This window comes from Protomyctophum bolini (genome assembly GCF_963924005.1).
Source record: "Protomyctophum bolini genome assembly, chromosome: 8".
Lineage (NCBI taxonomy): Eukaryota > Metazoa > Chordata > Actinopteri > Myctophiformes > Myctophidae > Protomyctophum > Protomyctophum bolini.
This window is the reverse complement of record NC_137869.1, coordinates 31,954,544-31,982,519: the sequence shown is the minus strand read 5'-3', so window position 1 is coordinate 31,982,519 and position 27,976 is coordinate 31,954,544. Positions and strand designations below refer to the sequence as shown.

Sequence of the window (27,976 nt, the reverse complement as noted above, 5' to 3'; positions counted from 1 at the left end):
GATGTTTTACTGCTTCGTGTTCGTGTGTGTGTGTGTGTGTGTGTGTGTGTGTGTGTGTGTGAAGAAGCCTTTCTAACCAAAGTGCTGAAGTATCAGCAGCTAACGCAGACCATCTCACAGCTAGGCTACAGATGTAAACTTTTAGTTTTTATCTTTGGCAATGATACAATCTAAAAAGTAACTATAGGCTAATTGAGTTTTCAAATAAATACATGTGGCGTAAAACTGCTTGCAGCTAACACTGCAAGTAGGCTATAATTTATTCCATGAAGTTACTTGTAGTTTTAGACCCATGCTTTTAATTGCTAAATAAAAAAATGCTGTATGTTTACATTACCTTAGGTACCTTTTTACCCCTAAATGCATGGCTTGAATCAGCCGTGCACTGATGTGAAAGAGTCAAAACCTTACCAACAGAAAGTCAGGGGAAAAAATACCTTAGACCTGTGTTATGATCCTTCCACTTTTAAGAAGATCACACGAGGATTTGTACTACACTATGTCTTCACATTCAATATTTGAGCTGTTCTTCTAACAACAATGTCATGGATTGATCAAATTATAGAAACGACGGATTTCACCGCGACGCGCATGGATGTCATGGATTGATCAAATTATATAAAAGACGGATTTAGCACAGTAGCTAGCAAAGGCTGCAGTTGCTGAAAGTGAAGAAAACACTAGCCAAAAAGTGAAGACCAGTCGCCAAAAGGTGAAGACATTTCGCCCCGGGCCCAGTGGTCTTCCCCTCGGGGCGAATGGACTTCCCCTTTTGGCGAGTCGCCAAGACCAATCGCCCAGACTGCTCGCCAAGGGCGAGTGGTCTTGCTACCAATGCTGAGACCCTGTCTTGGAACACCCAGTGCCGCCTCTCTTTGCAGTGTTATGCTGCGTTCACACAGGCAGATGCAAAGATTCACAGAATATTTGTATCTGAAGTTGAACAGCCAGTTCAACCTATTTGTAGTTTTGTATCTTTTGTAGCAGCTACAAAAGTTGGATTTGCTTTGTAGCTTCACGTCGCTGCCTTCCATTGCAAATGATTGGTAGACTGTATCTTTGTATCTGCCCGTGGGAACGCAGCATTACATCTGTCACGTCGTCGTCAAGTTAGTCTTTGTGCTTTGTCAATGACGAAACGTAATTAGGAAATTACAGTTAATTTCACTACAGGATGTTTTTTCCCCTTTGAATTATCGTGTGTGTCATTTGGTTATCTTTCACGTTTTAGACTTTGTAAGTCAGAACAGCTCTTTTAGACAAATAACAGTCTGGCCCTGAGGTTCTTTACCACACAACATTATTCACTATTCACAGAACATATGCTCTTGACACGTGCCCCCCACTTGAATAGCTTACGTGCCTCTGCAATAAGAGGTTTAACCACTTAAGCCCTTTTTTATATGTCATTGTACGATGGTATTGCACAGTGAAATTAGCCGATCTATAAGCTCAGAATGCGTTGCACTGCAATACTTTGTGAGCTTATAGAATAGCTATCTTCAAATATTTCTGAACATTATTGCCTAGTCGTTTAGCTGTGTTTTACTCAAGGATCAGTGCAAAGCCTTGGACACAAGTATTTCCTTTGGCCTATTACACAAAAGAGTAAATCTATTAAAAACATTTGATATTGCATTGTTAATATAGGTGGTTGTAGTATCTATTGCTGCATGTAGATGTTTGCATCTATAGGAATTGGTCCCTGTTGTCCTGCAGTTCTTGTAGTATGTCAGTATGTTAGTGCATCAGTAATGCAATCAGATTATGCTGGTAATATTGGTGAAACCACTGCCATAATTGCTAGGCAAAAGACTAGAACCACAACTTCTCTATAATAGCAACCATTAACAGAAACATGGCTTTCAGAAGACACAAACAAATTGACCACAACTGTTCAAGTCCAGTGGCTGGAAATCTAAACAAACCCACGTTTTTCAGACCCCCATCACCTTGTTGTCGTACAGAAAAGAGTGTGAAATGGGGTAATATTTGATACTTTCTTATCAGTGTATTATAATCTAACGATCTTGAGATTCAAGTTTTGATCATTCAGAAAAGTGACAGATACACGCCTCAGCAACACCCTTCGTCCACTTATCCATTTGTACATGCTCAAATTTAAATGAACACTGAGGATGTTTACTGTGTGCGTGATTTGGTTCTACCTCCAGGGAAGCCACCCCTCCACCGCTTCCCCCCTCCCAGCCAGAGCCCCCCTACAGCCAGCAGTCCTACCCAGCGTTGGACCCCTCACTCAGTCAGCTGGTCTACCAGAGAGACACCAGGGACAGACAGACGGACAGAGACCTGGACAGCACACACTCCTCGGCTCTGGAGAGCACCGAGGTCCGCTACCTCAACGACCGGCCGGCCCTGGATGCTCTGAGGACTGTGGTGTCGTCGCATACCACCGGGGCAAGAGCCGCTGAGGACGGCAAGACTAAAGCACACCTTTCACATTGCGAGACCAGCCAGGCGTCGGCCACATCCCTAACTCCAGGCGCCCCCGTAGACCGCGATGTGGGGGAGTGCTCGGCCTCCACCAGCCCTGGTTCAGCCTCCCAGCGGCTGGAGAATCTGCGTCGACGACAGCCCGACGATAAGCTGGAGAAGCTGAAGGAGCGTATCCGCAAGCAGAGGGAGCACCTGGAAGAGGCTGCAGGGAGAGACAGGCTGCAGGGCTCTCTGGAGCAGCCTATACAGGGAGCTATGGGAGGCATCACCACAATGCCCACAGCGACCGTACGCAAAGTGGCCGCCGCACCACCTGCACCTATATATAAAGGTAGTTTGGCTATTGTATTCAGCACATTTGCGTTTTGGTCAATGTAAAGTATTCTAGACTTACAGTGCAGTGTAACACATCCGTCATCTCATCTATTCTATCAGGTTTCAACTGCAGTGAGACGAAGCTTCGGACTCCTGATGGGAAAGTGTGGAAGGAGGAGGAGTTCCACAACCTCAGCAGAGAGCTCTATAGGGACCTGTCACGACAGCTTGCTGGTGAGCCTGCAGTACAGACAGTCATTAGCTCTATAGGGACCTGTCACAACAGCTTGCTGGTGAGCCTGCAGTACAGACAGTCATTAGCTCTATAGGGACCTGTCACGACAGCTCGCTGGTGAGCCTGCAGTACAGACAGTCATTAGAGCTCTATAGGGACCTGTCACGACAGCTTGCTGGTGAGCCTGCAGTACAGACAGTCATTAGAGCTCTATAGGGTCCTGTCACGACATCTTGCTGGTGAGCCTGCAGTACAGACGGTCATTAGGCACATTTTAAGCATAATCCACATTCATACTTGAGGCATACGACAGTGTTGTATGCCGAAAGTAGCTCATAAGTGGAAATGCGGAGCTGGTGCTTTTATGTTTGTCTATGTCGTGGTGTGTGCATATGCATATGAATGCCGTTTTAAACTGCTGTTCAAACAGGCAGTTTATATCTTGTTAGTTTGCATGGTCCTTCTCTTCCAACATAGCCTCTATATCTGTGTTTATGTTCAGCTATAGTTGAAGGGTGTGTGACTGTGTGTGTGTGTGTGTGTGTGTGTGTGTGAGTGATATGGATATATCTCCAATAAGAGGCATATGAAATTATGTTTAAGTGATGTCTATTGTGTGACATCATGTTACTTACTTACTTATCCCCATTACACCGGCCGGCGCAAGGGGCAGAAACAAAGCTTCTCCACTTGCATCTGTCTTTGGCCATCTTCTCCATGGTACCCCAGCTCTGATAGTGTTGCTGGAGCTCCTTCTCTATCGTCCTACACCATGTCATTTTAGCCGGCCTCCCTTTCCTTCTTTTGCCTTCTGGGGTCCAGTGTAGTGCGACTCTTGGGATCGTGTTGATGTCCAATCTGAGGACATCCAAGTCCACCTACGTTAACTGATTATGCAGTGCATGTCATCTTGTTGGGTGATGTTGAGGAGGTTATTGTTTGAGATGGTCTTGGGCCAGAAATTAATATATGCTGAATTTTGCGCAGGCATGATGTGTGGAAAGTGGACAATTTATGGGTGTCATTTTCTGTAGTTTTCCAGCATGACCGTATTCAGTGCAGAATGCTGAAAAACTATGGTGCAGTATAACAGTGTTGATAGTACGCATTGTGTAGTTGTGGTTAATTTAGAGTACAGTCTTAGTGCAGAACAAAACAGTTTTTAGGTACATAGAAGAAGTTTTTCATTTCATTGACATAAGGTTTAACTAACATGTCAGGTTCTGCAGTGTACTATATCCAGACTCTTATTTGCTTTCTTTTCCCTGCTCTGTAGCCTAGCCTGGGATTCTGGCAGGGATTTTCAAACTGCACTAAAGAAGCATGTTACAGAATTTAAAATTACATCGTGTGTTTGTAAAGATGTTCACTGATTTGGTTTTCAAAATGAAAAGGATTGAATGGAAATACGTCCTGAGAGAAGCCTGAGTTCCAACTAGCCCCTATAACTCGGGAGACGTTCTGTCCCGAGTGCGTGTGTGGTTAGGGTTTCTCTGCAGCACAGTTTCCAGGCGTGTTGCCATAACCACGGCATAGCAGCAGCACTGGTGTCTTTCACATACTCAAAGGGATCTCATTTTCCTAGAATGTTCTCTGTCCTTGTTATCCCACTTGAGTATCTGTGAGCTCCCGGACTTTGCTGTTGGCTGATAATAAGTATAGTAGAATCAGATGATCGGTCAGGAATGGGAGTCAGTTATGACTAGAATGAAAAACTCAGAACATTGCAACGAATTAAAGTTTGAGTGTACCGGTATATATTAGTTCTTATTATTTAACTTTACCATTTTTACTTTTTGCCAAATTTTATAATTTCCCCCCACTAAACTGATATTTACTGACTGTATTCTATACATCAGCCAACCGTGCAAACAAATACGGCAGTATTTGTTTCTTATTCAAGAGTTTCTTATTCAAGAGTTGAACATGCTGGTTGTTGCATGTGCGTTTACGCTTCACACACATCACACTAAGCGTATGTATGTGTCTTATCCATTTGCTGTCGGTTAATTCAAGCTGTTTATAACTTAAGCCAAAATCGGATGACTGCACGCTATTAAAAATATTATTTGTCATCCCTTGGTCGAAGGTTCCTCTGCCCTGTGGCTCATTTCCTGTGTGTGTGCGCATGCGTGTGTTGTTGGTGGTTTTGTTTCGTGTACAGAGAGTACCAGATCCAGGCAACAGCAGCAGAGGGACCAGAGGCCAGAAGACGCGTCCAAAGAGAGAAGGCCTCCGAAACCTGTCAGGAAGATCCATAAAGCTGCTCCTGTCTCAGACGCAGATGCCAAACAAGGTAGAATTTCTCCACTTTCATTTTATTTGTATCACCTCCTTTCATTGTCCCCGTTAAGCCTGCAGCATTCTGCAAACGACAGAATAAACTCTCTTCCCGTATATACTGCTGGAACCTCAGACCTTCGCTGTTTGTTTACAGCAGCCTTCAACATGCTTTGACATCATTTGTCTTGGAGATTTCACTATTTCTGGTTCCATTAGTTAATTGCCATCTGGTTGTGTTTGTAGTTTCTCAGAGAGGGATTATAGAGGTTTGTACCTCCTAATATCTTAAGACAACCTTTCTTCAAAACTGTCCACACAATATGCTGCTGACCGACTGCAGAAACAAAAGGAGTTCAGTGCATGCATTGAGTGTCTGACCAATCACTGATGTTTGGCTAATGGCTAGTAAAGATTTTCTAGGTGTAAGAACTGCTGAACCAAACGCTGGCAAGGCACAGAATGATGATATCGTAGTGTTCTTGTTGACCTGCCGAAGCCGAGATTCTGTTCGGTCAGAGTACCTCCAACCCCCCCCCCATATCTGATCTCACCGCACTCAGTATCACTTTTGCTATTCCTCTCTATCTCTCTCTCTCGATGCAATCATCGTTTGGCTGGTGGCATGTCGGCAATTTCACAGCCTGATGTCCATCCATTAACACCAGGAATCTCACTCCAGGGGAGAAAACGGATAGCAGAGCTGGATCAAGAATAATGTTTCATGCAGCCTTCCCAACTCACTTAGAAATAAAATACAAAGAAGAGTAGTTTACACTCATCTCCAAAATTAGTAGGTGTTTGGGCTGTACCTGACTACTGAGAATTTGTCATGCTGTAACAGTTAGTCCATGCAGCAGTCAAGTGTCTTCATTTGAGTAGGAGAGAAATACCTGCACTGTAGGTAGTAGGTACTGTCTACGATCAAATAGCGTGGCCAGCTCACTGCTTTCTTTGAATGGAGCGCTTCACTGCATGCTCAATGAATCGTGAAGTTTTATTGGCCACCGGAGGGCATGATGCCAGAAGCACCACAACACCTTTAAAGACAAACCTACCCCTTGGTGGAGGTCTGTGCTGTACTGAGCACATTTTCTAGTTCCGTTTTGTTGTCACAGTTTCAATAGGGAACCCCTCGACACCGCGGGAGCTGTCCATCCACTTCATTGTGCCATAACGTGCCGTGAGTGTTCCAATACCTGAACCAGAACCACTGCTGGCAGCTCAGGCTGCGTTTCACCCTGTAGTTAGGTAAAGTTAGCTAAAGTTGTGGCAAATCTGCAAAGAAAATGCTTACCACTAGCTTTCTTCACGGATGTGTTCATAAAGGTGTCTACAATCACATATAAATTTGTTCCAACCCAACTCCCTTGGGAAATTTTGTGAAAGTTGGTACCATTATAAGTCAAATAATTCCAAATTTCATTATACTTTAAGTAGCATGTGACATGTCAAACTAGGGGGTTTTCATGATGCTGAATCCATTCCAAGCATGAGTTTTGCACGAAAATACTCCTTGGGCTAAATTCGAGTCTGCTGACCTCATCACATTTGTGACGACGGCTATGGGCATCTTTAGGCAAAGGAGTGTTTTTTGTGCAAATGCTTGCAATGGATTCAGAATCTTGAAAACCCCCTAGTTTGACATGTCACATGCTACTTAAAGTATAATGAAATTTGGAAATGTTTGCCTTATATTGGTTGATAATGGTACCCCAATTTTCAGCAGCTGTCACAAAATATCCCAAGGGAGTTGCATTGGAACAAATTGATATGTGATTGTAGACACCGTTATGAACACATCTGTGAAGAAAGCTAGTGGTAAGCATTTATTTTTCAGATTTGCCACAACTTAAGCTAACTTTACCTAACTACATGGGAAACGTCCAGTATGTGTGACATGCAGATTGTGACTGGCAAGCATAGAGGCAGCCTTATAGTGGAATGTAGAATGGCAACTGCTTGCTGCTTTAACCTGGTTGTAGTGAAGCCCTGACAGCTGAGAATACTGACCCTGGTACACTCAAAGAGATGTCCCTCAACGCACGCCACGCATGCCAGCCACACACACATACTTGTGCACACACATACACACATAAACACTTTCTCCCTTCTCTTTTGCTGTTTTTGACACACGCACATTGTCAAAAATGTGACACGCTCTCACTTAGTCAAGATTCAAAGTTGTATCTTAACCAATGCAAGAGAGACATCTCTTTTGTTGACAACAAAAGAGGACAACACAAGACCGTACAATGTACATACAGTATACGTTTTACTCTCTCCTCTCCCAGCTTGGTCTAGTCTATGCTCCTAGCGAGAAGTATAAATAGCTCTGCAAAATCTGTGATCAAGTTCAGCCCCGTGTTGGCTCATTCTCCCAACACAAACAGCTGCTTTGGGTTGTAGCTGTGCAGCTTCATTACCGGCCACTGCTTTAGTCTAGTGTGCATGGTGCTGCAGTGGTGCTTGGAAGGTCAAATTAATTGGAACGGCGGAATTTGGATGAATTTGCATTCAGAGATATTGCTGTCCTTTCATTGGTGTTTATTGCAGATATCCGCGTGTTGCTGTCTGTTTTTTACTTCTTACTGTTTCCTTCTTACCGTTTCCTCCAGCTACCAAAGTTGATCCTCGTTTGAGTAATTTTGTAAACTCAATTATACTGTAATGTATAGGTCTGCTTGTACAGATTTCCTGCAGTTAAACTGCTCTATTAGCGTTACTGAATCCATAGAGGGCTATTGTATGATAATGATTTGAATATAACTGATAGTGTACGCGCATGTCCAGGTGCAGCACATGAAAAAAAACAAGGTCCACTGTTTAATTATTTTTTACGGTGAACGCAATAAGACAGTAAATCTTATTTTCACCAGTGTGCAGACCATATTTCCTTTTTATCTGTATCATTTGCCAGTATTTATTGTCTGTATTAATTGTATGTTTCTGTGTGTATGTTTGAGGTGTGGCTTTTTTGCATGTGCATGGGAGTTATTTAAGCGTGCATATGTGCTTACACAGGGCAATCACAAACTATACAGTATGTCCTCTCGGTTGACGCACGCACTGTACAATGTATGGCCTTCGAAACACCAGTGCTTTATTAAACGGCAGGGGTGTTAATTACCGTGACGGTCTCTGTGTTCCCACAGTGATTGGCCCTTCGTCGTGGCGGGAGGGCCAGAAGGTGGTGAAGATGGTGCTGGGTCCAGCTCCCAGGCTGCCCAGTAAGGATAAACCTCAGTCGGCTGACAGACTGAGTAAGACAGGTGGGCCTGGAGACCTACACTATCTCTATACATGCTGCCTACGACACCACTGTCTTATGTTACCTCCTTCATCTTTTTCACTGACGGCAGCTCCAGCACTTGTACTGTACATACTGTACACTATTCATCTAGGACTTCACGTTTGAGTGCAAAAAAATAATTTGTAATTAGCAATATGTGTATCAATTATTGCAATTTAACCCATTCTGGGTGAGAACCCCTTTTGGTGTTTTAAACATCGTGAAAATATTTATTTCAGAAAACTGGAGGATTTAGAAGATTTTTTTTAATTTTGAGGTCAGGCCTAAATGGGTTAAAAATCACAATCTACTTCTAGGCAGAATATCACACTATTCATTTACTATTCATACGCATCAGCATTTAATATCCTCCCTGTCCTGTAATTTCTGTAAGCAAATAAATATATGTAAGTATCTGCATATTGTCACTCAAATTGCAGTACAGAACAATCACAATCTTCCTTTCCCCACAGACATCCATTACTCTCCTACGTTTCCTTCACAGCTGTCTGCACTGTGCCATTTATTGTCTCGTTCGTTTCACCTCTGACTTGTCCATCTCACATTTCCGTCTCCTCAGACTTCACACCACTTCACAGTTCACACTAAGTTCAAACTTAGTCTTGTTAGAGCGTGAATGGATTCTAAGTCCAGACTTAAGCATTTCTCAAATTAAAGCTGTTGCACCACACAAATGAGAGTTAATGTATCTCTAAATATTTACACAAGCCCTTAGGCAGCAGTAATGTCTACTTACGATGGCACACCACTTTTACTCCTTCAACAAATTGAATAAGACAAATGACCCCATCATTGCCAATGCACTTGGCAAGATAGGTGACATCTATTGTACATTTATGATGATGATGACATTTACGTGAGACTTCAAGAGAGACAGATCCACAAAACCATTTTGTGTAGGGCAGTGTGCAGGGTTACACAGTACACTAGCACTGTACGAGCTGAGCACATTATTTCATAGACATGTCATAACGTTATTGAGTGATGGAATTAACGTCTGAGTCTCTCTGTTTACTTACTTACTTTTCAGGTTAAACTAGTGTTTATTTGATTAAAAATAGCTTATGCCATTTTCTGCAACGATATAGATTACATCTATCATATATGCACTACTAGTTTACAGTATGTTATTCCATAAATAATCATGCATGATGCAACATCATTAAATAACCCACTAGTTAAAACTAGCTAGTGGCTACTATGCCTCTCTAGTAGGGACTTTACACCATAACTTAGTTTGCAGGTGCAACCCAGCTCTGGTCCTTTTCACCATTCTCTAAACATTTCCTGTACTGAAGCCAATTCACATCACGGTTTTATACTTGAGCTTTACACTTTACACAGCCAGCCAGAGGATTATTATCAACAAATAGTGAAGAGCTAAAGAGTTAATCATCTGCATAGTGCACACATAGCCGCAGTCTCTCTTTCTCTCTCTGTCTGCCTGTCAGCCCTTATCTTTTCCTCCTCTCACTTTCTCTACTTCCCCTATTTCTCTGTCTCATGTAACCAAGGCTGTGCTGGCTGCCAGTGACCGGAAGTAATTGAGATTGACTGGCTGGTTTCTGGCTGGCTGCACATTTCAACATGGTTTGATTTCTCCAGGGTCGCCCGTAGTGCAGGAGGCCTGTAGCCCTGCCCTGTACCCAGAGGGAATGGCCCAGTAAGGCTTCATAATGACTGCTGCTGTAAAAAAAAAAGAAGCATGTAGTCAGAGTTGCCATTACCTTTCTTTCTTTCTTTCTTTCTTTCTTTCTTGTATAGCTAATTGTCATCTACAGACCCTTTGGCAGGTCTCCAAATTAAAACATAACGACACAGCAAACTGTAAAAATAGCACATCACACACACCCACAATGTCAGCTTCTCCCTTACACCTCTTTGGTTGTAAATCTGTAAGGCCTGGTGTGGATGAAGTTTACCAAGCAGCCAAACACCTTTTTCTGCTCTCTCCAGGGACCCTGCACCGCTCCAGCTCTGACCCCAGGTCGGATTTGAACCAACAGTCCCGTCCTAACAGCAGAGAGAGGCCCCGCAGCAGCAGCAGCCGGGGGCGAGGCAACAACGGCCGCGCCACGACCGCTCCCCGTCCTTCATCTGCAGCGCAGGTCTCTCCTAGCAGAGAGGTGTTGTCAGCCGACATTCAGGGCATCCTGGACGACTTGCAGATGGAGTGCCGAGCAGCCGAGGAGGAAGAGGAGAGGGCAAGGCAGAGATCTCGGACAGAGCACGGTAGCAACCGGGGAGGGAGAGGAGGGTCAGGGTCACGGACGAGGACCCCCGTCTCTGCCTGGGGGGCCCCGTTGGCGGCCAGTGGCTCCGTGCGAGGCTCCCGTAGCGCCAGTCCCGCCAAGCGAAAACCAGAGCCCGCGGACGGCGCGGACGCCGTGGAGGCGGGACCGAAGAAGCGTAACTACGACGCCGAGGCCGTTCGCCAGTACATCGCCCGGCAACAGGAGGAGAGGAAGAGACGTCAGGCGGAGGAGCGGAGGTCGCAGCGGGAGGAGACCGAGCGGAGGAACCAGAGGCTGCAGGAGCTCTACAGGAAGCAGAGGGGAGGGGCCAAAGTGGTGGCCCCGCCCCCCGAGGCCCCCGCGCAGAAACGACTACAGGAGACCTACACCAAGCTGCTGCTTGGAGAGGAGGCCACACAGATGCCACCTGCTGCTACGCTGACCTCTAATCAACTGGTAAAGACTATTAACCCTAGAACACTAAACATCCTTTTTGTCACACCATCACTGTAATTTTTTTAAATATTCCATAAAAAAATACTTCTCATTAAAATATATTGAACTAGTGGAGCAAGACAGACGGTTTAAACTAGTGCTATGACAATGGTTATTGCATACTACGTTCCCAACTTGGATCGTTTCAGGTCTAGTTAACAAAAACAAAAGACACAATTTTCTTTAGTTGGGAACTTCTGCTTTGGTCCACCCAATCCTGGGACATGTGAGAATGGTCCAGTGTAAAAAAAGAAAAAAAAAGGCCATTGTGGGTGTACATGATTCACTCTATCACTAAATACGGGTGAATTTCACCCGAACACCCACCTGTAGAAAAAAACAGGGATGTGGGCAGGGAAACAAACCTTAACCTACTTTCTATGATGTCACTGAGCATCATGAAGGTACTGAAAGACCCACCCACCTTAGACATCAGCAACATTATGAAAATTACAAAAAATATATAATTGTCCGGGTGAAAATCACCCGTATTTATTGTTCTAGGGTTAAGACATAATAATTATGTAGCATTGTGTATGAAACTGACGCTTGTAGGGGGCACGGTGGCACAGTTGTTAGTGCTGTCGCCTGACAGCTAGAAGGTTCTGGGTTTGATTCCTGCTCGGGACGCTGTGGGTGCTGGCGGTGTGTTTCCTCCTCCACGTCATCAGTGCCCATACCCAGGGTGGGGTTGGCGAAAGGGCCTTTCTGTGTGGAGTTTACATGTTCTCCCCGTGTCCCCACTAAAAACCTGCAGTAATCCTGGTCTCTAAACTGCCTCCCCCTGGCCAGCCGGGGCGCCTCATGGAAGGGAAAGGAACTGGTTGGAATAACGTGTTCCTTTCACGTGCTACGTCCAACCAGGGAAACTCCCCCCTGTCAAGTGTAAAGGAGCAACTTGGACACTCAGGCATGAAGGAAGCATGATTTAAAGTCCGTTGCTCTCCCCATGTCCCCCATATATGGGAACTAGGTTGGCGGAGGCCGGAGGGTGTGTAGAGCCCAGGATCACATTAGATAATTGACACAGGGGTGAAAAATGGGTTACAAATCGTGGGATAAAAAATATATAAAAAAAGAAACTGACGCTTGTTGTTGTGTCTCTGTGTGTTTGCGTTTGTTCTCATCGGTGTGCATGTGTGTGTGACCTACAGCAGAGGCCGGCGTACCAGCCCTCTGGGGAGTCGGACAAGGAGAACAAGCGACTAGAGGCACCCCAGAGTCCCTCCAGCAGTGACATGTCTTTGTCAGAACAACCAGCCCTGCCACTGTCCAGGTTATAACACACAACTCTAATATCCAGATCAACCACTCTGTTGTCACTTTAACCGAGTTGGTGGCAACAGAGTCGGTTAAATCATAAAAAGAGCATTATTATTTGCCATCTGCCTGCAGCGTGAGGTACATAATTACTAGTGACTCACCTGACAGTACAAACAGAGGAACTGTTTGTTTTCATACAGTCAGTTTCCATGGTCGCCTCCTTTCACCTCATAAGTGTTATGAACGCTGTGTTTTAGAGCAAGAGGATCTGAAAATAGAGGGCTTTTTATGCAAGAGAGGACTTTCTGTTTGCAGTATGCTCCAGGGTTTGGTTTTAATGGTGCCATTTAAACAACAGATAAATCATGTTTATCTTTTGTAGGTTGTTTGTAATTGGTATACTCCATCTGAGTCATTTTCTCTATTTACTTCACTTAATGTTGTTGGTGGTGGTGTTTTTCACAATTAAGCTTATGCAGCTACAGTGGTTATTGATTTTAGCTTAGTCTATCTGAACCCTGATTTTCAAGTTACTGAGAGTTACTATTATTTCACTATCTGGGTTTGGCAGTTTAATTCCGGGTCTGAGCCACAATGGACACATTCTTTTAAGATGTGATATTTACAGTCATTCATTTGAACATTGGATTTTGGTTGATTGTGATGACATTTAGACATTTCACATGCAGAACTCACTTGTGCATATTCTGCATAACCCTTGTTTAGTTAAGCAAGTTGATTAAAGGCACAACATTTGTTATTTTCGTTTCTTGGAAATGGTTAGTCTGTCCGAATTGCCATTTGGCACCGTTCACCTCAGGGTCATATGAGACACACAAGGCAAGTTTGAGACCGCTCGGTCGGATGCTGTCCAAGCTATGTCGGAACACAGTGACAGACACACATATAGATTTAGTAAATTATAGTATGGATGGATACACACACTCACACAAGGCTTCTCTGACACAATGGCATATTGATCATACATTTTAGGGAAGGAGAGTAGTAGTTGCATACTTGTTTCTCTAACCATATGAAGCAGACAAATAGTTGTTTGTTCCTTTTTAATTTATTGTTTATCGCCTAATACTCTCCCTGTTCATTCTTTTGTCTATGTGTGTTGCAGGACTGATCTGGGTATGGCAGTTCCCTCCTGGCTTCAGCCCAGTGTCCAGGTGGGTGCTGCCACCGGTACTGACGGTAGAGCTCTGGCTCCCTCTGGTGACCATCTCTTCTCCCAGCTTCTGAGGCTGGAGAGTGGGGTGTCTCCTGGAGGACACAAGCAGCATCAGTCAACCACTGCACTCTCCAACAAGTCCAGGTCCAAGTTGACTCCCCGCATTGAGGCGCTGAAGGCCACGGCCATGTCCCTTTCCAAACGCATTGAGAGTGAGGCGCACAAACTGGCCGGCGAAGGGATCGACTTGTGTTCGGGGACCGCTGCAGAGGTGAGCGCAAGTAACCACGGGCGCTGGGTAGGCGATTTCAGCCCCCCAGTCAGAGAAACCATCCCAACTGGCAGCACAGATGCAGACGACCTGGGGCTGAGGATTCAGAGGATCCTGAGAAGTGCAGGTCAGAGTTCATACGACAAAGCCACTTTGCCGGGCGTGGGCAACCTGCACGCCTTCGCTGGGCAGAAAGAAAAGAGCAGTGCCCAGATGAACCCACAACAACCTTTCAACAGTCACTCACATGAAGGGAGGAAGCCGGTCAATGGCCTGGAGAAGATAGAGAGGGCCGAGTGGTCCGGGCAGAAGAGAAGATATGGATCTGTAGCGGAGAGAGGGGAAGTGGAGGAGATGAATGGAAAGAGGACAAATCTCCACAACTCCAGCGGAAGCTCCATCAGCGAGGGCCTGCTAAGTGAAGGGAATCTCTCAGAGGATGACGCCGGCCCCCTTCGCCGTACCACAAATCACATACCAAGACCGGCGGATAGCCTGGGGGCTCCGGGCTACTGCGTGGACCAGAGACGGAGCTATGACGCCCTCTCCCAGTTTCAGAGGGAGGCAGAGAACTACCCAGCCCTTAGCTCCCCGTTCGTTACACGGGATGGAAGCAAAGCAGCCTGGGAAGAGCTGAGCAAAGGAAGCCCTCACAGTGTCATCAACATTTTTACCAAGAGCCTACACAGCCAACCCAAAGGTTAGTTTGTACATTTACACAGATGTGTCCATACACATCCAATCTCTACTCCAGGTGCTGGACAAACAACGATCAATTCAAAACATTAAGTCTGCACGCTGGTTCTCAGCTCCACTAGTGTCGATCTTCATCAGGCATCTAATTTTAACATTGTAAATAAATGAGCATGCATTGTAGCTGGTACAGGAAACTCCAGAAGGCTTGAATTTGTAACCCTTTGCTTCGTGTGTTTCATCTTTAGCGGCTGAGGACAGGCCGGAGAGGAGCCCTCCTTCTGTCCAATGTGTCCAGTCAGGCATTAGCCCTGGAGATGCAGCAGGTTATGAGGATGACTTTGTGTCGTCCCGTAGCAGCGGTGGCAGCAGCCAGTCCAAGAGAGGATGTAATGGACGCGGGTAAGAGGATTGAAGTGGACTTGTTCATAAACTGTCCACTGGGGGGCACTCATGTTACACAGCTGACAGGCAGCTCCAATTAAAACAGCCTAGTTGTTGGTTCTCAGAGTATAAATGAATGTTTAGCTGTATTTATTTTATTATCACACACTTTGCAGTGAAAATGATACTTTTGCCTGGCATTGATCAAGTTGATTTCAGGCATAACACCTGAATCTAATTATTAGCAGGGGTGCACACAAGCTGTGCGCCAGTGCGCATGCGTCGTCAGAACGTTTGGTGCATGGTAGATCAAAGGCATGGAGGCGCATTTGCGCACCAACAGCTGAGAGACAGGGATTTAGAGAATGCTGACAGGCACTCAAAAGGAACGTCCTATAAGTAGACTTAGACATAAAACTAGTGTTGACTAATCATTACAAGTGGCTCTTATTTTGATGAGGACAGGAAGTGCGTTTCAGTTGTAAACAAGCTAGATGACAGTTTTTAGCTGTCAAAGTGCTAGTCGCTAAACCATGTTAGCAACCATATTTACAATATGAAAACTATCGGTCATTTAAACAATGTAGGTTACACACGCTGGAATTAAAAATGGAACCAGCAGGCAGCATTAGGTGTGTAATTCATTGTATATGTGTTGGACGTTTGTGGTTGTGCTATAGTGATAAACGGACACCTGCTGCCAGTGGGATCATCCTACTGCTGCTTAACGACTACACTGTCTGTGACTAGGTGTACTATAGTGTAGCTTTGCATCTGTTGCATCTGCCCGTGTGAAAGCAGCATAACGTTGTGGCAGGATACGAACGTCTGTACCCCCCCCCACCCCCAAACTACATGGGCAGGTTCTCCTTTGAGTACTAGCCCAAAATAATAGTGTGCACCCCACCAATATTACCCCAGCATCACGCCGCAAATTCTTTCTGCCGATTGGCTACTCCCGACCGTGTGCATATTGGGATTCTTGGGAAGGCGGACTGCCATTATCTAATTCTATGGGTCACAGTTTTTTTTCTTCTTTCTTCTAAATACGTGACATCATCTTTTCTCTCTCCAGTGTGAACAGTCACTTTGAGGAGTTGATGAGGAGGTCTCCCTACTCCCACCATTCATCCCTCCACTCCTCTGTCCACTCCCCTCATCTCTCCTCCGGCTCCACGTCTGGATCCTCGCCCCACTCCAAACACTCCACAGGAAAGAGAGGTGAGACGCTCAATATTATCACTCAACATTGCCGTTCTGGTGGAAGGTTTTTGTCTGATATTGCAGTTTTACCATTATTGTAAATCGGCAAATGGCCTTTATTGCACTACCAACATCACTGGCGGTGCTGTGGTTCCCGGCTTACACACTTAGCCGTGGCCGTGTGTCCTCAACTGATCTGATGGATATCCCCATGTGTTTTATTCTTTATCATTCAGTTCTACTACTATTAATTTGTCACTAGTATTATCACTTTTCAAACATGGACATTTCATAGTTTTGTTTTGCATTTGAAGTAGTACCTGTCAGTGCCTGTCCTAGGCCTCTAATCGTTCCAGAGCTTTCTTCCTTATCCTATCAAAAGTCTTTTTTAGGGAGTTTTCCCTTGCCTGATTGAGGGTCTATGGACAGGTGTGTTGTTGTATTCCTTTTACATGTGGACCTCTAAAGCCCTTTGAGAATGTCAAATTGATTACGGCCTATTCAAATAAAGTTGAGTTAAATCTGACCTCCATCAAGTTCGTCTCTTGTCTCCTAATGTCTGGTTGACGTCTCTCTTCAGGTGGTGCATCGGACCGGAGCGACGCCACTTTGGTGGAGGAGCAGAGGAGCCCCTGCTCACCAGCCTCGGAAGCCCCGTCTGCCGACTCCAGGAGGAGGAGCTCAGAGAAGAGCTCTGCCCACAGCCAGGCCAGGAGTGTCCGCTCTGACGGCACCCTGGGGGGCGCCTCGGGGCATTCTCTTCAAAGGTAAACTAAACGGATGAGGAATGAGGAACACGCTTTCATGATGTTGCCTTTTCAGAGGCTCCTATTACATTTTCTTTAGATCATTTCAGTCAAAAGTACAGTACTGTGTGATGTACTGTACAATATACATACTGGACTGTGGTTCTGGTCAAAGGGAGGGTAAGTGGAGATTGCCACAAGTGTAGAAGATTCCTCCTTCCTCCGTTTGCCTCTGGTATTTCCTTCCTCCCTGTAAAACCGCACAGTAGCAATTTGTGGGAATGCTGGTAGCGCTATTGGCTTGGAGAAGAATATCGTACTATCCTTTAAGTGGTTGGGGATAGTTAAAAGGAGTGAGCCTTTCATGGTAAACAAGTCTTGTTACTTTATGTTCGTGTAGACGGGTACTGAGGTGATTTATCATCATGTTGGAATGATAAATTGCACCTTTACCACTGCACCTCATAATGTTGACTGTGTTAAAAAGGAATATCTGAATGAACTAGCTGGACCGCACACTGTTTGCTTTCTAAAGCATTTCCAAACCAAGACCTCTCAAATGAATGGTGGGCAGAGTTGGGTATGAAAGGGATTTTTGGAGCAAATGAGCATCCCTGCAGTTCTACAGTGTATGGCATATCACCATCACTCCCTAGTACCTAATAGACATGACTAAGCGTTAATTATTAAACGGTGCTTGGAGATTTCCAGGTAAGGCAGCCAAGCAAAAAAGCTTGTGGCTAGCAGTGCTATTGAAGGCTCAAGGGGTTTAACAGCAATGTAGAAGCTGCCAGCAGGGTTAGACTGCAAATTGCCCGAAGAACAGAACACTGGCTCTTTTGTTTCCGTGGTCCGCGAGGTGGTTGGTCCAGGAGGCCATCTTCACTGCAGCTTAGGCATGTTGCCAAGGGAGAAAGGAGAGAAGAGAGAGAAGTTGTTGTTTTCTTGACATTCGAGCCCTCCAGTAGCATGTTTCTAAAGCCCAGGTGGTACATTCTTGCCATACCGTACTTGCAGTCTGTCTATCATCCAAGGTTTATTGCAAGGAACGCAAAGTTCAGACTTCTGCCTAATTCGAGTGCCATATATGATGCAAGTTGTTGTTGTTCCTGTGTGCCGACGACTCATCAGTCTAACTTGATGTTATTATGAACAATAAAACGAGCTCTGTTCGGGAGCAGCACATTGATGACTATTGAAAGACCACTTTGTATTTCCTAATTTAAATATTTGAGACGGTCTGCAAAATTATGTGTCTTACTGCGATGGCTAACTGCACTCAGAACTGAGCTTATTGGAGCAGCACAGTCCTGCCATTGATCCAGGTTCTCTGTGTAATAGCACAGGCCCTCTCTGGTTCAGCTCCAGGCTTTCCAAGGCTAGGGGCCCCCTTTTCTTTATTGCTGGCCTGTTTCAGCTAACTACCACACTTTGGATCTTGCCACAGGCACAGTGACCTGATTCAAAACAAGTGTCTGTAGTTTTATGTAAGGAGAAATCACTAAATGTCTGTAGTTTTATGTAAGGATAAATCACTAAATGTCTGTAGTTTTATGTAAGGAGAAATCACTAAATGTCTGCGTATGCTGTCAGAGCAGCATACAATTGTTTTAGATATTTTTCTACTGCCTCTTATTTTCTTATCTTTTTTTATTAACCCATTTTGACATGAGATCAGATTCTAAAAATGTCTGTTTGATAATGACAGTTTTCTGAAAAAGCTATGTTTCTATGTCAGTCGTTCTTTGATTTTTCAAAAATAGCAGACCTACAAGCTCGTAGCGCGCCACTCGGCGGCGTGCTATGAGCTTGTAGATCTGCTATTTTTCAATAGCTAAAGCATATCATAATGCTAACACCAAAAGGGGTTCCCGCCCAAAATGGGTTAAGCACATTCACAATAACTTGTCCTTAGTTCAAAAGAATATCCTAGATTTCAGCTAATTAACGTAATGTCCCAATATGTCTTTCTCTAGTGTGGGGCCAGATGGTAAAATGTCTCCAGGCAGCATCCCTGTATTGGCCTCTCCTTCTGAGAATGGGTCTCCACCAGGGGCCAACTCTCCAGGTGTGTCCCAAAAATCGGTCTCTTCTGTGGGGATGGAGGGCTGCAACCTTGGCCTGGGGGCTGGAACTTCAGCATCCAAGGCTAGGCTAACCACTGCCTCTGGTACACTCACCACAGCACCCAGTGGCAGAGCAGAGATCAACAGCGCAAGTAAGCAAATGAGCTCTTTTGATGTACAGTTACGCAGCCATGTCCATTTGGACTTAATGATCTCTTTAACCATAAATATTTCTGTTCACCCTCTATCAACCCCACTGTCCCTTTCCTTCCTTTCTCTCTCTCTCTCTCTCTCTCTCTCTCTCTCTCTCTCTCTCTCTCTCTCTCTCTCCCCCCTCCCTCCCCCCAGGTGAGCTACAGTATGCTCCTAGTGTGCTGCAGCACCGGATGACAGCAGAGCTCAACTATTTGGAGTCCATTGAGGAATCTGTACGGCAGCTGGGAGATGTGGAGAGGCTGAGAGGTGTGTCCATGGCTCAGCAGGAGAGCGTCTCGTTGGCTCAGATACTCAAGGTGAAGGAGGGGAGCTATGGAGGCTTTTCATTAATAATTATCTCGCGTTGATAAATGACATGGGATGTAACACGGTTTCAATATATTGTGGCCTTTCTTTCTGGCGTGACGCCTAAGAGGCTAGTTTGTCCTACTCTGCCACAGTCGTTGCTAAATTTCTTGTGCTTGCATATTTGGGCAAGACTGACGACATCAATATAACGCCAGAGATGCACAGGAAAGCCATGCTGTTGTTAGACCCCATCTTGTTCTATAACATGATATATACAGTATATTAATTCATACCAATACACCCCTGGTTTTCTTGCAGGAACCTTTTACACTAGAATCCCTAGATTTGGGTGACCGTGTGCATTCCATTGAAAGGAGGTAATGGTTCTGTGTCTCTATATTCATACTGTCCTGTGACCTTGACCGTGCAGGCGCAGCAGCAGAGGCATGAGCATGACCTCTATGAGCTGAAGATCAAGGCTGAGAGAGAAGCACTGGAGACACAGCTACAGCTGGAGGAGAGCAGGCAGAGAGCAGCCAGGGTACACACACGCTCACACACACACACACACACACACACACACACACACACACACACACACACACACACACACACACACACTAGGCCTGTCACAATGATGACATAGTTGTCTAAACGCAATTATTTTGTCATAATCATCGATGTTGAGATATTTTCATACATTTTCAAATGTAAAAACCATTTGGAAAACCCCCCGGTCCGCCCCGGTAACAAGATGTGCACATGCACTACAGTGGGGGGGACACGCAACAGGCCAACAGCACGTGCACCAAGGCCGGCCCCGCTCGATCATGATTGGCGGAAGGCCCCGCTCTATCCTGATTGGATGAAGGCTGGGCCACCTAGCCAAAAACTAAATATATGATTGACCCCAGGGGTTAACTGGGGACAGGGAGGAACTCCTTATATGGTCAGCACTCTCTATAGTAGGGAGGATTATCAACAACAAAAAATAAGTGATATTTGAATTAAGTGAAATCACTGAATATACCTTTAATATCTCATTATATTACTACTCATACTTGCATCCACTACAATAATAAAAATAATTGTGTAGCCTCAGATTCATTTCCTCATCAATAGAATACTAAGATGTGTGTGTGTGTGTGTGTGTGTGTGTGTGCTTGTGTGTTCCATGTGCTTTCGTGGACTGTGTCCAGGCGCACTGTGAGTTGCAGGGAAACATGGCGGCGTCCCAGCATCAGACTTTGGGCGGCCTCCAGGAAGCTACCGCCAAGATGATGAGTCAACAAGCTGAGACAGCACGCTACACAGCCGACGCCGCCCGACACATCAAAGAGGTCAGCTCTCGCTAATCTCACTTTCTGCCTGAAAAGCAATTTGCAACAATATCCAATTAATTTTTGAAGTATGTGTGTGTGTGTGTGTGTGTGTGTGTGTGTGTGTGTGTCTGTATACAGTACAGTATACATATGAAAATACAGAATATGAAAGCTTGATGTCCATTGTCGTCATTAATGGGTAAAGCGGTAACTGTGAATTATGAAACCACAACAAACAGCCGTATTGTATTGGTTTGCTGTTCAGATGACAGAGCTGGCACGCTCCCAGATAGCTGGAGCTCTGAGTGTACCTGCCTCTGGTGCGGACCACCACAGAGAGAACCAGCGTATGAGACCCCTGCAGGCCAGGGCCGACACTGACAGGTGAAGGAACTGTCAACAATGTATTGTCCCAGAGTCCTGGTTATGTATGTTTCCCTTCCTTTTAAAATCTTTGAATGTTTTCATTATAAAAGGCAACCCGTGGCGTCCCGGGACAAATGTCTACATAATATGCTATTTAAATGACATAGTTTTAGCCTTTGCATACTCCTGCAAGGATTGATTGATTGGAAGTCCTGATTTATTTTCTGAGAGTCCTGGTTATGTTGTACGTTACTCATGCAGACTGATGAGTCACATATGTCGCTATTGTGCAATGTTTTCACTTCTTTTGCAATGTTGTCACTTTTTTTGCAATGTTTTTGCCATTTGTGATGTGCCATCACTTGTGCAATTTTACACACGCACACAGCTGCATACATGGCGGGATTCAAGCACATAATGAAAGCTATTAGCACAACGCTGTCTAAATCTCTATTCCAAAAAAATGCTGTTTTCTGACCGTGTGTCCTTTTCTAGCTCCAGGAGTGAGGTGTCAGGCAGCAGGATCAGGCCAGATGAGCCCCTCTCTCCACGGGACAGCTTCAGTCACTCCGACTCCCTGTCTTCCAGGAGACCCAAACTCAGGTACCGGTAAGCCTCTCATCACCACAATACTGTTCTCAGCCTGGGTCCAGGGACCCCCATGGGGCTTCCACGGTGTCCCCAGCTAAATCATTTATAGTTAACCAAATGGTCCTTACAGGCCTGTTAAATTAAACTGAGGATTTTACTGTGCACATTGGAGTCCCAGAGATAAGAATCATGGGATCCGTGTTCTAATGCATAATTAAAAAGGTTGAGTCACTGATCTACTGTAGTTAAGTCCCTGGTTTCTCACACCGACTGCTGTGTAGTGTGATCGTGTAAGTACCAGCTACTAAACCTCAACTAACAGTCACTAAACCTTCATTCCTCCCTATGTTGCGCCTTCAGCGGAGGAGACACCAGCAGCCACGCAAGCCTGCCGCTCGCCTCCTCAGACCAGAGGGAGCGGAGGAGGAAGGATGGAGCGGAGGAGAAATGGAGGAAGGAGGCAGCAGAGGAGAGGAGTCCGCGTGGGAGCAGGGAGAAGGAGGCAGGCAGCAGCTCGGTGGAGGATGACGCCCCCACAGGGGCAGACGACTCACTGCGCACCGACAGCATCACCTCCATGGTGGAGGAGAAAGGTACAGTCCAGGAAGAGTTCTCTAGCTGCTGCTGTGAGCTGTTCTTTTTACCGCAAGGCTCTAGCAGCCTGTGGTTAGTGTCCGCCCTGAGTTTGGGAGGGACACAATGTTTGTTCATTATTGTCTCTATAGACTTCACTATGATAACCATCGATAATGGACTGACATTTCCCTTTAATGTCCTAAAATACACACGCATACAGTACATGAGAGCTTGACTGTGTAGCCCAACAGACTCCACACACTTTGGAAGGTTACCCTAGGCCAGTGGTTCTTTGCTGTGGACCCCCATTAAAAAAGAATGGTGCCACAAACCCCCGAAACATAAAAACTGAATGAATGAAAATAAAGAAATTAACACATTTTGCTGGGGACCGCCTGGATCCCCCCCAAGGACCACTTTGAGAACCAGTGACCTGGTTCTCACCTGGGATGGGTGACAACTTTGCTCTGTCTGTCCCCCTGCAGCGGACAGCACCTCGGTAGCAACAGATCGCTCCCTGAAGTTCGACGAGTCCATGACGGAGGACGAGATAGAGGAGCGCTCGTTCCGCTCCCTTCTGCCCTCTGAGGCGCACCGCCGTGGCACCTTGGAGAAGAAGTCCCGCCCCCGCGAGGATTCGGAGGAGGAGACAGCCAATCACAACAGGACCTTGGCGACGTGTGGCGGCTCTAAGGTGAGAGGGTTGTGTTAATGGAGGGTATGTGCAATTGAACATGCATAAAGTGAGTTTAAAGTCGTTTAATGCAATCAGATAGGACTTTTCTGTTTGGACGTATGGGCTGTCAAGGCCAAAAAGTCGTTTTTTGCCACCGAGTAGGCGTTCCTGCCTAACTTCCGGGTATGATGATGATGTACATACCCTCTATACACGCACACCAATCCATTATGAGGTGCAAGACTGAGAGGAGATGAAAAGTAGCACTCACTTCAGTGCCAATATCTATGTTTATTAATAACAGTGTAAATAAGACACATTTTTCGGCAGGCATACTGCCTTCCTCAGGGTATTGAGCATGTGTGCGTGAATACACACTCACACACAGACTGGCACAAACACACCAGTTGAGTCACTGTTTGCTAATGGGAGGGGTGTGTAAACTCACTCATTTTCCGTCATCGGTTCTGTTGTGTTGACTTTCTTTGTGTATTCCTGGAAGTCTGATCAGATAATTTTTTTCACTTCTTTATTTCATGTACACTCCTACCTCCACTTTGAATTTGTATTTTTATATCTATATTTTCCATCCTTACCATTGTCATCTTCATCCTGCTCTCATCAATCCTGAGCCTCAATTATTTTACCACTTAAACTCCACACTTAGTTGACCGGAAGGTCTCTATACTAGACACCTTCTTGTTTTCGCTGTGCACTAATTATCTTCACCTAAAATCTACAAGCTCACAACGAATCAATCTGCCATTTTCTTAGCCCCTCAAAACCTGAGCTTTCTCCCCACCCCCCAACCTAATGTTTTGTATTTATTTTTTGTACCCCCCACACCCAGCCTCCAGACGTGAGCCGGGCGTTTTCAGGCGGCCAGGACAGCTTCTCCCAGTTCACCATGGACATGGTGCGTCAGTACATGAAGGACGAGGAGGTGCGCCTGCAGCACCAGAGCTCCCTGCTGCACCTCCGCCAGAAGGCCCTCAAGGAGAAGACCAAGACGGAGCTGGCCTGGCTGGAGCACCAGAAGAGGAGTCTGCGGGACAAGGGCGAGGACGACAAGATGCCCCCCATCAGGAAGAAGCAGAGGGGCCTGCTGCTCAAGCTGCAGCAGGAGCAGGTACACTTCATGGAGTTATTTATCTTTATCGTACAACTAAGCTATATTGATGCAATGATTTATATGCTGTGTCCTATAAGTGTGCAGGGCACCTCTGGTGCATGACACGTAAATAAATAATCTATCTACACTACAGTAGTTGGGGTGCAGTCTGGGTTGTTTGTGAGAATTCACTTTGAATAGTCGTTCAACTGAATGTCTGTTTCAAACTGACAACATTAACCTCACTTAAACCTTATATCGTGTGTGTGTGTGTGTGTGTGTGTGTGTGTGTGTGTGTGTGTGTGTGTGTGTGTGTGTGTGTGTGTGTGTGTGTGTGTGTGTGTGTGTGTGTGTGTGTGTGTGTGTGTGTGTGTGTGTGTGTGTGTGTGTGTGTGTGTGTGTGTGTGTGTGTGTGTGTGTGTGTGTGTGTGTGTGTGTGTGTGTGTGTGTGTGTGTGTGTGTGTGTGTGTGTGTGTGTGTGTGTGTGTGTGTGTGTGTGTGTGTCCAGGCTGAGATCAGACGTCTCCAGGAGGCCAACAAGGCAGCGAGGAAGGAGCGTCAGCTGCTGCTGAAGCAGCAGGAGGAGATTGAGAGGATGAGAAGCTCCACATTCAGACTGAAGGAGAGGCTCCGATGTGTTGGAGGAGAAGCACCGCCTGTTAGTACCTCCAAGCAAAGTCCCACAGACATTACACAACATTGTTACAGACATTAGGGCTATTTTCATTTGTATTATCTCTTCTTTTATTTTATTTTATTGTTTGTCTGTAATGACATGCCCATTTTAATTGATTATTTCTATTAAATAATTGATTATATCGAATAGTTCAAAATAATGTACACCTAATCTAATAATTTAATAATTCGCCACATTCAACCTGGCTTCTCTATTTAGGCCATGTCACGGCACATTGTAAGCTTGTAGAGCTGCAATACAGCAAACAGGCTTAAGTGGTTAAGACTATGATGGAGACGGACACCCTTCAATCTGAAATGTTTAGATTAAACAAATCTCTGAAAAATGCCATATTTATGAGAAAACGAAAATAGTAGCCATGTTGTACAGCTCTGTAACATGTCTCTCCTGTCCATTTGTTTGTTTTTATCCATCCTTCAGGAGACTCCCATGTCTTATTATTGTTCATTTGTGTGTTTCTGTCCATCCTTCAGGAGACTCCCATGTCTGAGACCCCGGCATCTGAAGCTGCCTCTCCCATCACAAGGCTGGCAGACGGTGATGTCCGCAGCCCCTCTCCCCCCCTCTCTATTTCTGGCAGCGAGACCAGCAGCATCATGCAGAAGCTGAAAAAGATGCGCTCTCACATGGATGAAAAGTAACGTTTTATTTTTTTATTTTTTGCTTTAAACCCTTTACTTACCATGACTATGTTCCTTCTGCAGTCCTTTTTGCCAATTTCTGCTGGTGGAATCTCAAAAGTCTTATTTATTTTCTTTGTGTTTGTTTATCTATGGGACATCTTTATGAAATGCACTAGAGGGGCTGTCTCCATGGCAGCCATAGATCAACTCCTCTACTGTGTTTTGGAGATGGTTTGTCAGAGTGACTTGATTTTCACCATCTCTTATTATTAACCACGCTAACTGCAGGTGTACTGCTCTCCTGCCTGCCTCTTCCCCGGGACTTGCTTCTGTTTTGCTTGTGAACACGTTATATGCAAATATTCCCTTTTTCTGTTTTTGTTAGGAATTCATACAGGTTTAATGTATTTTGTTATTAGTCCAAAATGCTCTTCTGCATAATGGCCTATGCTAAACTCTGAGAGGTTAATGGTGAGTTTGGTTACTGGTGCCTACAGTACCGTGGTTCCAATTTGACTGATGGTTGTATCATATAATTCAGTGTGGCGGTCTTGTCTGGCTGAAAAGTATGGCGGAGCTAAAAGGCTGCCTTTCTTTCTCTTGGTGTTCAAATGCTATGGTGTGGATGTGAATATAAGCATGCTCCGCCTGGTTCCTCTAGACTTGACTAGCATTGCTACCTCAGCTCTGTATAACCTTAACTGTACTGCCATCTACCAGTCCCATCTTCTAGTACTAAACGTAACGCACACATACATGCAGACAGGTCCAGGAGATGGATGTTATCCACTGATTTCAGTGATTTGTGAATTAATTTGTAATGTCTCGTAACGACCACTAGCCCTACATTGTCTAATGGTTAGGTCCATGTAGATGTGTGTTACCACCACCCATGTCCTAGGACTACTGTCTACAATGGTATTCAATTTAGAAAGGACTCTTCTTATCCAAAACTATTTTACAAAGTGCAAGATCAGTCAGCGTAAACAGCATGAACTCCAGTCAACAAACTACAAGGTAATCGATCAAGTAAATACAGTGCCAAAAAAACAAGTATGCGCTACGAAGTAACTAGGATAGCAGGTATTATACATCAAACCTAGCATCAGTATACGATAGTACGGTATTTAACTAACATACTTGCCATCTGTGGACCAGCAAACTGCTTACTTCTATTATAGAAATCCCACAACTACGTATCTCTTTGACCGTGCTAATGGTAAATTGTTCTGGGGTTTAGGACCACCTTGGGATTCTATATGCCATCACTAGGCTTAGATTTCTCTGGGTTTGTACTCTGACCCTGACAGATTCTCAAGCACAAAGCCAGCCATTACTAGCAGAGTTTAGGCTATGAATTGTGAATGTGTATGGCATTGAACTAAGTTACCTCAAAAACTCTCTAATCTTGCATCTGTTTGCTTGCATTGGTACATAAACAGTCTGTTGCTTCTTTTTAACCCCTTCCCCTCTGCCTATCATTCTCTATTCTCCCTGATCATGGGTGATCATGGTGAACGGTTTCTGCTGGAATTGATATAACTTTTAACCACATTAACCCGGCCATCCCTATTATAGGAACATAGTTTAAAAATTGCCTAGGCCTACAGTACGTTTCATTCATGCACGTGGTATGCTCGTGTTGCACAATGAAAATAGCTGATCTACAAGTTCACAGCCCGTTGCATTGCGATGCCTTGTGACTGTGAGTGTTTGGATCTGCTATTCTTGTCGTATGATGTGCTGGGCATGGCTTAACTGGTTATGTAAGCAATGACTAAATGAAGACAATATGAATAGCCAGGTTCTGCATCTCCTTGGTGTTGACTAGATTCCTGATTCAATTTAGTATCAGTCACTGACAAAACACCTTTTTCCTTGTTGCTTTAATCTGTTGTAAATCCTTAATCAATGTAGTATCAGTCACTGGCGAAACCCCCTTTGAACCCACTTCACCTTGAAGGTTAGCCAACAACCACATCAAACCTTGGACTGACACTGTTGCAGGCAAGCAAACACATCTTCAAACTGGTTGAGAAGAACTGGTTCGAACTGGTTCAGGACTGTTAAGTGTTAAGCATAAATTATACTTGAATGTATGACTGTCTGTCACTCACCAAAAATGTTATCCAGAAAAACAGTTTTATGGTGGAAAATCAGGTATTTTCGGTGAGTAACACAGCCATAATATGACAAAGTATAAAGGAGCCATTAACCGCATCAGAACACAAAGCCATGCAGACGTGCTACTACAAAAACCCCTTGGACTCCTATACCTTCAGTGTATTAAGAAAACACATGTACTCATGCCTTTCTTCTTCTCTCTCTTTCTTTCTGCTTGTCCTCTCTGTTCCATCTTTTTGTTTTCTCTGTTGTTC

General features: G+C 45.0%; 1 protein-coding gene across 4 annotated transcripts in view; it reads left to right on the top strand.

Moving 5' to 3' along the window:
- Positions 1–27,976, top strand: part of cep350 (centrosomal protein 350) — a 45,816-nt gene that overhangs the window by 4,188 nt on the left and 13,652 nt on the right. For 2 of the 4 annotated variants that reach the window (XM_080770237.1, XM_080770234.1), the window contains exons 6-26: positions 2,175–2,788; positions 2,893–3,006; positions 5,172–5,303; positions 8,443–8,559; positions 10,557–11,290; positions 12,484–12,605; positions 13,719–14,740; positions 14,982–15,135; positions 16,193–16,338; positions 16,901–17,087; positions 19,043–19,284; positions 19,481–19,644; positions 20,067–20,177; positions 20,836–20,976; positions 21,224–21,342; positions 21,820–21,933; positions 22,276–22,508; positions 22,977–23,185; positions 24,018–24,296; positions 24,787–24,936; positions 25,449–25,612. In XM_080770237.1, coding sequence (XP_080626363.1) covers positions 2,175–2,788; positions 2,893–3,006; positions 5,172–5,303; positions 8,443–8,559; positions 10,557–11,290; positions 12,484–12,605; positions 13,719–14,740; positions 14,982–15,135; positions 16,193–16,338; positions 16,901–17,087; positions 19,043–19,284; positions 19,481–19,644; positions 20,067–20,177; positions 20,836–20,976; positions 21,224–21,342; positions 21,820–21,933; positions 22,276–22,508; positions 22,977–23,185; positions 24,018–24,296; positions 24,787–24,936; positions 25,449–25,612 — 5,268 coding nt within the window. The remainder of the gene's footprint in view (positions 1–2,174; positions 2,789–2,892; positions 3,007–5,171; positions 5,304–8,442; positions 8,560–10,556; positions 11,291–12,483; positions 12,606–13,718; positions 14,741–14,981; positions 15,136–16,192; positions 16,339–16,900; positions 17,088–19,042; positions 19,285–19,480; positions 19,645–20,066; positions 20,178–20,835; positions 20,977–21,223; positions 21,343–21,819; positions 21,934–22,275; positions 22,509–22,976; positions 23,186–24,017; positions 24,297–24,786; positions 24,937–25,448; positions 25,613–27,976) is intronic. The other 2 variants (XM_080770236.1, XM_080770235.1) reach the window with 2 other exon arrangements.